At 39.4% G+C, this 10285-nt stretch overlaps 1 protein-coding gene across 3 annotated transcripts in view; it reads left to right on the top strand.

Moving 5' to 3' along the window:
- LOC122883321 (dedicator of cytokinesis protein 3-like) overlaps window positions 1-10285 on the top strand; it is a 53886-nt gene continuing 43601 nt past the window's right edge. For 2 of the 3 annotated variants that reach the window (XM_044211816.1, XM_044211815.1), the window contains exons 1-3: window positions 1-1077; window positions 8358-8441; window positions 9646-9686. In XM_044211816.1, coding sequence (XP_044067751.1) covers window positions 1041-1077; window positions 8358-8441; window positions 9646-9686 — 162 coding nt within the window. In that variant the 5' untranslated portion in view covers window positions 1-1040. The remainder of the gene's footprint in view (window positions 1078-8357; window positions 8442-9645; window positions 9687-10285) is intronic. The other variant, XM_044211814.1, reaches the window with a different exon arrangement.

Raw genomic sequence — 10285 nt, 5'->3', positions numbered from 1 at the left:
CAGCCAGTGGTTGTGTGATGTAGGTCTTATGGGAAATCCACAGTTTACCAAACCTATCAATCAAATTCAAAAGGGAAAATTGGCCGTTAGGGCTTAGTTGCATCTCATCTGTGTGGGAGCATGACTGCACTATGACAAAGCATCGCCGGTAGTGGGTCCGTTTCTTTGAAATGACTCAACCAGGAGGTGCTTCCCCACATGGTCTGGCCTGATCTGTAACACCGGGAGCTACTTTATGGCCAACAGACCCCCAAAGCAACACATTCAATCAAAAAAGGCAGACTGCCAGCCAGCATCGTAGCAGGAGAAAATGCAGTTTGTGTTTGTGATGGATGCAAGTGCCATGCAGAGAGAGAGAGAGGGCGCATATATTTGCAAATGCTTGACACATCAGTGTTGACAAAACGAGTCATGTGACGACCATGAAGATGGCGCAGCCTATGTTATATTGCAGTTTTCTCAGAATTTTCTTGCACCAGCTCGACAGTTCGGACCGCTGAACAGTATCGCGACCTATTACCTACTAATTACCGACCGATTCAGCCTGTTCACGCTGGCTGAGCAGCCTAATGTAGATCAGCTGGACTTGAGCGCGATTGGCTGAAAAAAAAGGCAAAGAAAGAACAACAAAGAAATTAAATAAATAAGCTTCGAGGAGAAGAAATACTCTTCGTTCCACTTGAAATGCGGCGGCAATAGCACCTTGTGCGATACCAGAAATCCGCTCACCGTGTGCGTGCGTGCGTGCCTGTGTGTGTGTGTGTGTGTGTGCGCGCGCGTTATATTAGGTGGACACGGAGACTGCAACAGACTAGAGACACACGCCGGGACATAATAGAGCGGAGATATTGAGGCTTTGATGGTCCTTCCTCCCCCTCTGCACACACAAACGTCAGGATACCGATTCCGGTCGAGACATGTAGTTCCATGTATGAGCAGCCAGGATCATTTGTAGCCCTCAGCTCTCATTTTTTTTAGCAGCATCATCTCACGATATCGACATAATGTGGCTTGCTCTACCGGAGGGAAAATAACCAATTATGTGGATACCTACAGAAGAGGAGAAAATCGGAGTTGGTGAGTCAACTGCACCTTTTATTGTTAATTTACGACGTTTGGTTTCTAGTTTTTTAATTGACTTCAATCATACAGCGTTGTGGTGGCATTTTTTTTTTTTTTTTTTTTTTTTTTTTGCATGAGAAATACCCAATTTTGTTCATCGACAACCCGCATAGGCTACACAGCCCATCCTTCTCTTAAGCCCATTACACCCAATAAAAAACACATACACTTATACTTGCTGTTATACAAGGCCAGTGACTGCATAGAAAGGGAAATTGCGTGGGATGATACAGCCTACAACCCACCACCTAAAAGATGCTATCGCAGTCTATACACAACCGCAGGCGGTGCTTTAAATCAGGCTCCTACTCTTAGTTTTGTGGTCTTGTTAAAAAAAATGCGTCAATGTAGCATTTTAGCCTTTTCTTCTTATGAACATATCTGGAGGGGGGAGAGAGGAAAGAAAAAAAACGCGATTCGTGTTGAAACCACGAGGGGGCATCGTGACTGCGTCCCTCCAACAGGTGTAGGCTGGAGTGAAGCTAGAGTCTACCTGTAGACCGAAAACTGCTGCTGCTGCAACGACAGGGACTGCACTGTACACACTGTACATTTCCACCCTGCATGCGTGCACTTTGACTCCGAGAGAGAGGTGAAAGTGTCAATTTCTCCATTCAGATTAGCCTTTTATGGAAAAAAAAACAAGTGTCAAAGCGAGTTGTATACAGTCAAACAACTAGAAGAGGCAAAGATAACGCCATACGGTCATTACGAACTGAGTGCTGAACCCTACAGCCACGGCAAAAGTGTCTAGGCTATAGCGTATGCTTATACTATAGAGGGTTTTCATTAGGGGGAATGAGTCATGTCCAGATTCTCTACAGCTTGTTACTTACAGGGCTACTCATGCTGGCTCGCACATGATACACCCCCCACATAAACACACCCACACATATACACTTTGTTTGGAGGCATGTGTCATGATATTTTCATAAAGACTGCAAGATGAGAGCCCCAATAGGCAATCCACCATAATATCGGCACTATACAGTGGCTGTACAGTAATACTATCGCATTTTAGCGTTTGTATCTTCATCCATCCATCCATCCATCCATCCATCCATCATAGAATCACTGCAGGTCCTTTAAAAGCGCAAGTATGTGTGAGGGGGTGGGAGGTGTAAATGGGGGGAGGGAGGCAGAAAAGCGGTAGTTTTGTGTGGGGAAGCAACAGTTCGGCGCAGCCTCCTCATCAGTCGGCGCGGAGTGACCTGGCGCTGTCCATCGTGCTGAAATGTGGAGGTGACGCTGTCCACGGTGCTCAAATACGGGGCAGCAGAGCAGCTGTGCACCTACACAGTACATACTGTACCTTGTAAAGGCAGCCCAAAATACTCTAGTCTATTTCCCCCTTTGCCTCTTGTTGACACGCTAGGTTCAATATTTCTCCAACATCATTGTAGATGAAGCCCACGCTGCTGCCCCGCCACATTAACCGGCAGCACAGCCCAATACATAGCCTGTTATGATTTCTTCTCCTACCTCATCTGTATTATTAGTGGCACCATTTTTAATTTTTCCCTATAGTATTTGCTTATTTTGTCATTGCCTGTAAATTGCCTCTCACCATTATTACCATACACCGATCTGAAACCAAGCAGGCCTTTCTTTTCTCCTGTGCAATCTTAATGGGCTCCATCTAAACAGGAAAACAGTTGGAGACCACCTCATGAAACGTTAATGCCCTTCTTAGAATCGCTGCCAATTCATTATTTTGTTCTTGGTTGTGTTTATGCAGGGAATAAAATTAGTTTTGTAAATCACTTGTGGCGGCAAAGGCTAGGATTGAATGTACAGTAGTGCTACTACCCAGCTCTTTCCACTCTGGAACTGCAACTGATGATTATTTTAATCACCAATTAATCTATAATAACTTGTTTTGTTCCTCAATTAATAATTAGTTTGGAGAATGTCAAAAATCCCCCAAAGTAAATACTCATTATGCAATAAAAGATGAATAATAAGCTAACTGTGAGTTTGTAAATTGTAAATATTTGGAATTTAATTTAAAAAATTACTAATAGATTATCAAAATTGTAACCATTAATTCACCAATCAATCCTCAATCCAGTCTTCATGAAATGGCTTGGTTCTGCAAGTCTCTTATTTGCCAAATGAGTCACTGATGAATTTCTCTCATATAAGCAGCAATATTGAGATCATTTCTTTACCCTTTTATTGCAAAGAGCTCTGACAGTAAGTCAGTACCTGTACACATGAGAGAGAGTTAAATGAATCAGCAGGCTTTATCTGTGGCCACATGGACGTGGCTCAGGCACAAAAACTACTGTAGCAGTACATGAAATAATCAAGCAGACTAGGCCACCATTATCTGAAATGGACAGCTCTAGGATCAAACGTGTTCATGACCGAACAAAAGACAGAGCTAATGTTCAACTGAGGGAGCGGGATTAGAGAGATTAATGTAGCCTAAAGTAGCATTTCATAGTGGTTTTAGCCATGATTTTAACCCTTAATCTCATCCACAGTGGAAAGTTGCTCAGCCTCATTTTTGTGGGCACATCACAGACACAGGAAGTTCATTAGTACTGTAATTTCCTGTACCTAAGCTGACATGCACATCAGCAAAATAAATATACCTATTGTTACATGTGTGATAGTCATGTACATGGTCATTTGAAAGTGCTTCATGCTAAGGTTATAATCTCGCAGCAGAATCAGTGTAGCAAATCAGTGTCACAGAAATCTAGGCTGCATGCCTAGATTTCTGTGACACTGATTTGGGATCAGATATGGTAAAATGCTCCTCTGCCTCCGTGGCAGAAATCCCTAGGTTAGCAAGACTTCAGCGCAGTAATGTCTCCGAGTAAGTGAATGTGCATTCAAGTCGTGCTGAACAACATGACTCAGTGGGCGAAGCCCAAAGAGTGTTGTGTAATTTTTAACTTAGCTAGATCTGGGACAGGACTACTCAAGCCAGGAAAGCAGGACCTTCATGGTCTGCATATTCACATTGCATTACAGTAATGGTTTAAGCTGTTCAGCTTCAGTTGTACCAGTCATAACTGAGACTGGAACTAAAAAGGCTATGGAAAACCCAGAAAGTAAGTTAATTTCAGTGCTGCAGTTTAGACGAGCAGTGTCCTCTTTAATAGTTTCTCACTACAGTAGGGCCATTAGCACTCAGTTATTTTGAAAAAATAGCAGACAATTTATAAGCTATAATAGTGTTTACTGGCAGGTTTTTGATGACATCTCCACTTTCTCTGCAGAATATTTCTCCCCTGTGGGCCATTGTACAGTTTAGCAACTGTATGTGCCTCTACAGGTCATCAGGCCATGCATGCTGTGTTTTAAGTTTCACTGTATTACATATAGAGAAAAAACATATTTCAAGACATGGCAGCATGTAATAATATATACACTGGAGGGTGATACTAGTCTCACTTCATCTGTTGTAAAAGAACATTTTTTTTTTTAACAAATTACAATTTTGGATTTGGCTTAACCATAAAAATGCACAAACTACTTATATTACAGAAATATCTGTCTTAATATTTCTCCTTTCAGCTGAGCATATTTCAGAGAATGACAGGAAACAGGAAAGTGAAGGGTCGACAAGGGAAATAGGTCAAAGGTCACCCTCAAACACACATTGTCTTAAGCGCAACACACATTCTGTCTGGACATATTTGAATATTTTATCAGTGATTTTGGTGACAGTGCAGGAAATATTTCGGATGGCAAAGATGTAGTAATGTGTGACTTGAACACATAAAAAAATCTGAATTTGATTACAGTTTGCTAATGAAATGCGAGTGTATGCCTGTGATACAAGACAAACCTCTCAACATAGACACAATGTTTGTGGTGCTACAACTCTCTCTTTTATCACTGTGGAGAGCTCTGCATCACCAAATTTTTCTGGTTATTAGGTGCTGTTATGGAAAATCAACTCCAGCTTCTGTTCTCACTTCACGCCAACACAGAAAACTGGATTCCTAAGAGACTGTTTTCAGGCAATAAAAACTTTTGGTAGATTTCTGAGGAATACATCGGCACAAGAAATAAAGAATGCTGTGTGTCGTGAGTTTATATTTGTTGTTGACAATATACAGTAAATATCTATAACTATGAATCTGTTTGATTCTTTAAATCTAAAGCATTTAAAATAAACAAACCTTTTATTTTGCAATGAAACCTGCCTGGCTATAGGTTGTAGTTCTGCTTGGTTATCTTGGTTGGACTAATAGGGCACTTCAAATGTTGTACTTCTCACTGTACCATACTGTGTAGAGGTATCGGCAACATACATACAACTAATATAAAGCCACTATATATACTACAGAAGAGGGCAATACGAATTATAAATAAGGTGGATTTAAGGGAACATACCAACAGATATGATATGACAGTTTATCAACAGTCATACTATGTAATAAAACTTAAATATGTAGTTTAATTCAAAACCTTATTAGTTATGTTTAGAGACAAAAACAGGATTATTGCCTGGAAATTTGCAGATTGTTTGTGTTAAGATCAGCTGATGATGATCACAGATGGAAGTGGGATTTTAAAACTTAGTATGCACGTACTACATTAAAGCAGATGTGTATTTCAGTGTGTGGAGTCAAACTGTGGAATTTTCTGGGGAATAATTTTAAATAATGCTCAACTTTTATTCAGTTTAAGAAAATGTGTACAGACCAAACAATTGAACGATATGGGCTTGATGAGTACACACATACACAAAAGGTTGTTGAAAGCATTAGCAAACCATATGTGGTAGACCATTTATGTTACTTGTTTTGAGAAGGGAGAAGGTAATATAAGTGTGCATTATGTTTCATATTGTAGCTTGTATTTTAAGTAACATTTTGCATTGGAAGTGTACACTGATGTGAAAAAATAAATAATGAAATAAAAATGAAATATCTATCTTACACTCAATTTTTTTGAAAAATCACTGTTTCTGTTGATTAAACTATTTGCATGACCTTGTTTTTAGTCTCTATTAATTTGCTAATGTTGACCATTATTTTTGAAAATCTATATTTTCCCTTTGCTTTAACAACAACTGAAAGTCACAACCAGATTACTCAAGGAATCCTGTCCCCATCATGTTGTTGTAAGGCTGCCACTTTGGGGAACGTCTTATCTCTACTGTAAGAGCTGTAGCTTCTCAGACATTTGATGGATACAGGTATTGTACTGTGTGTATTGTGCCCCAAACTGAGTGGGCCCCCCTACGGAGTCTGGACCAAAGTGTGTTTTATGGTCTTTATATTTAGTTTTCACTTTTACTTTATACTGAAATGTTCTGAAACAAGGATTGGATTAAACCTACAAAACCCCAAACAAATAAAACATTCTTAAAAATAGGATACTTGAACTGCGTTATTATCTGACACCACCTGGAAGATTAATATATGGCATTTTTTTCTGTGCAGGCCAAACGTGCCCCAGTGGATGAGTGGGAAAAGTGTATGACTGCCTTTTAAAAGCAGGCTAGCACCCCAATCCCAAAATTTCAATCACAGATGTGGTCGATAGTTAATGGGTAAATGAATCCAGGTGGTGTTATGTTATGGATAAGCAGACATGTATATTTGTCATACATGGAAAAATTGAGGTGTGGTGAGGTGAGAGGAAAGTAGAGGACAGCAGGAGTCCCCTCCTCTGCTCAAGCCCCATAATTCCTACCAATGAGTTACTGATTATACAATAGTGGCCATAAGATGCCATGTGGACTATGAATGCAACTAAATAGAGGGACAGTCTGGACTGATATACTGTTGCTGAGTAGAAATGTTCGCCTTTGCCAACATTTTCCACTGCCTGTCCCGTCAGTCCTTCCAACATCCTACGTTCAACATGTTGAAGTCTAAAGATGAATTTTGTTGGCTATGTTTTGAGGATATGCTAATGCTTTGCAGCTTTTAGGCACAATGAAAGAGTGTTTACACAGCTTAGAGGTTTTTGTGAGGGAGGACTATGAAAATATGAGCCCGCTTGATTCGCCCATCTCTCTCGACTAAGACAATCTCATCTTGTTCTGACGTGGCCTTCGCTAAAGAGTTTTCAAATGGTGTGAGTGCAGGTTTTGCAATTCAAATGAAATGAGGCCATTAAAGAATAGGAGTCTCAAATAGGAGATACTTTGCCCTGGCTGGAAAAGGGCCGGAGGCAGACTGAAAAAGGTGACAAGGAGGCTCTTTAAGTCTATCCATCTCTCTCCCTCTAATACATGCCCAATACGCTTGAGTTGAACTCCAGTGCCATAATGCAGTATCCATAAGCTTGCCATTTTAAAGTGCCCAGATTCCGCAGCAGTTACAGTTAAGAAAACCCTCCAGTTTGTAGATGATCTGTTGCCATAGTAACCGAGCACAGGAACTGAGCACTTGTTACCCTCAAACAGGCAACGGAGCTGAGCCCAAGCCCCTCCTTTTCTTCCTCCCCCTCACTGGGTCCCCTGGCTAGTTCATTAGCATAATGATTCACACCAAACTCTCCTTGAAGGGCCACCATTTGTAGGTTTTTAAAATCGTCAGTGGAGCCCTGTCATTATTAAACAAGTTTGTCTTTACTGAGGCTTGTGTACTGTATGTTACATGGCTCATATTGCAGTGCTGCAAAGATAAAAACAGACTCCAGAGGCCATCCTATTGTGAAGGCCTTTACTGTGGAATATATCGCGTAAGGAACAATTATGTTCTTAATCAGGGTTTGAGTCACAAGATGTTACTGTATACGGTCAAAGACTGCATGATGGTGCAAAAGTAGGTGGCATGGAAGATTTATGCTAATACCGACTTATGAAAAAGCAGCGTTTAGCCATACTACTTAGCAGTTTGTGTGGGCTCTATTTTGGGAGACAGTTCAATTAACTTAACATTGCACAAAAATTAGGCTGCTTAAGAATTAATTGCCTATTAAAATGACTACCCACTTCAGGGTGGGAGCTTGTTTACAGTTTGCTAAGCAGTGGTTCCTGTGTGACACTGTGTTTAGATGTTTGCATTAAACAGCTTATTAAAAAGCCCTGCTACAATCCCAAAACACTTGCTGTGTGGAGACCATAGGCTGTATAAAAAAGGTGGAGCCACAACAGCATAGGGGATGCACTTTGCTTAATCAGGTGGTCACAAAGATTAAACCAAGCATAGGTCTTTATCCCTAATGTAATTTCACTTGACAGTCAGCAAGTCAAATATAGTCAAATATGTTTTCAGCACTGTTGTCTTATGATTTTTTTCTCTTTTTCTGCATAGTGATCTGCAACTTCCGGTCACCAATATGTCAGGCCCTGGTCCTGGAGATTGGGGAAACTGTACAGATTCTGGAGAAGAGTGAAGGTAAAAGCAATCAGATCTCCTATGGATAAGCAATTATTGTATTTATCCATAGGAGTTGTTATTGTAAATAATAGCAGTTCTGTACTGCAGAAAGATATCAGGTACATAAAGTGGACACTACTATTGTGTGGTGGTCATTTTCACCCAAGGCCTCAATTTCCTCATCAGTTTTTTATCTGGGGATTTGGGGGTTTTAGCTACATGGGGGAAATTTACATACTACAGTTAAAAAGTATTTTTAGTCTCAGTATTTAACTTGAGTACTTTTAGGCCAAATAAAAAATAAAGAATTCTGTATATACACCATAACTCTATTCCTAGTGGCATGGAAAGGGCTTTGAAACAACATTTATATCTTTATGTTTAGAAATAAAACGTTAATACTTCATTTTACGGGTCCATAATTTGCTAATAAATTCCTAGGAAGATTCCTGTTAAAACTATGAATAGTGGTACTAATTATAGGGAGGGATTTCTTTGAAAGAACTGCACCATTAAAATCACTGAAGCTAACTCAATGAATAAAATATGAAAAATCCAAGTAATTAAAATATTTTAGAGACTTTCTTTTTGGTGTCTGCTAGCTAACACAACCGTGGCTAACGTAACTGCTGCCACAGATCTGTTTACTAATTCATCTACAATAAATTAACAGACTATGAAGCATGTTTTGCTTTTGACTGTCAAAAAGACAAGCAAGTATATTTAAATCCTTTTGTTTAAGCTGTTTTGTGGAAACCACACTGATACTCTCCCACACAGAGACCTGCTGCAGCAGTGCTTAGCTAGGCTAGCCTAGTCAAGGCTAACAAGTGACACTGCTCTAACGCAAGTTTGATGAGTAGTTAGCTTAATTAGTTATACACAGTATGTGAAAACGGCATTGTTTACTAGTCAATCAACAGGTAAACATGACTAATATATATATATATATATATATATATATATATATATATATATTTAAATTATGTTAGCTATCGTGATAAAAGCAATGTTATAACACCAGAGAATAACATTCACAATGAAATTTCAAGTACAAGTTGATTTGAGGTCTGGTGAAAAAAAAAAAAACTTCACCTTCAGCTTCTTGTACCATGTTACCAAGTACCACAGCGAAATTGAGTAATGGCACGTACTGTATGCAATAACGTGTTTCATTGTGAGGTAATGAGGTTTTCTGATGTGCACTTTGCTCTTCCTTCAGGTTGGTATAGAGGCTTTTCCACCAAGAAGCCTTCTATCAAGGTAATTATAACAGCATACACAAATGACTGGTTTGACATTGTGTTGATTCCTGCAGGCTACGTGAATAAAACGCATCACTAGACTCATATGTGAAGCACAGGCAAAAAGACAAAAAAACTGTTTGGATTGTAAATTAAACCTCTAGCCTACTGTATTTCTAAATGTGTATGTGCACATTAATCTTACAGCATTTTTCAAAGACTGTTAACTAGATAAATTGTTGGACAACCAGTATTTAATACAAGGGTAACTAAGATTTTATCTAACAAATGAAGAGTCACCAAAACATCTGCAAAACTGGTTGCCTGGTAATACAAAGTGTTCTCCACATGAAGGTTTTATCAAAGACCAATGCATTTTTGTGAATGATAATGTGATGTGAGAGATGTGCATCCCAGAAATAACTTTGTCTAGACAACAAAGACCTTAATGACTGATTAACTTATTGAAGACAGCTTTGATTTGACAAAAATAGAAATCTCCTGACCTGTATTTCCAGAGGTGTTTTCATAAAGACACAGTTTAAACTAAGTTGTTCTGGCTTCATAGCACAAAAGCACTATGTAGTGCCATCTTCAAGATGTTATGCAAATGGTAAG

This window comes from Siniperca chuatsi, linkage group LG10, assembly GCF_020085105.1.
Source record: "Siniperca chuatsi isolate FFG_IHB_CAS linkage group LG10, ASM2008510v1, whole genome shotgun sequence".
NCBI classification, from domain to species: domain Eukaryota; kingdom Metazoa; phylum Chordata; class Actinopteri; order Centrarchiformes; family Sinipercidae; genus Siniperca; species Siniperca chuatsi.
This window is presented reverse-complemented; position numbering and strand designations above follow the sequence as displayed.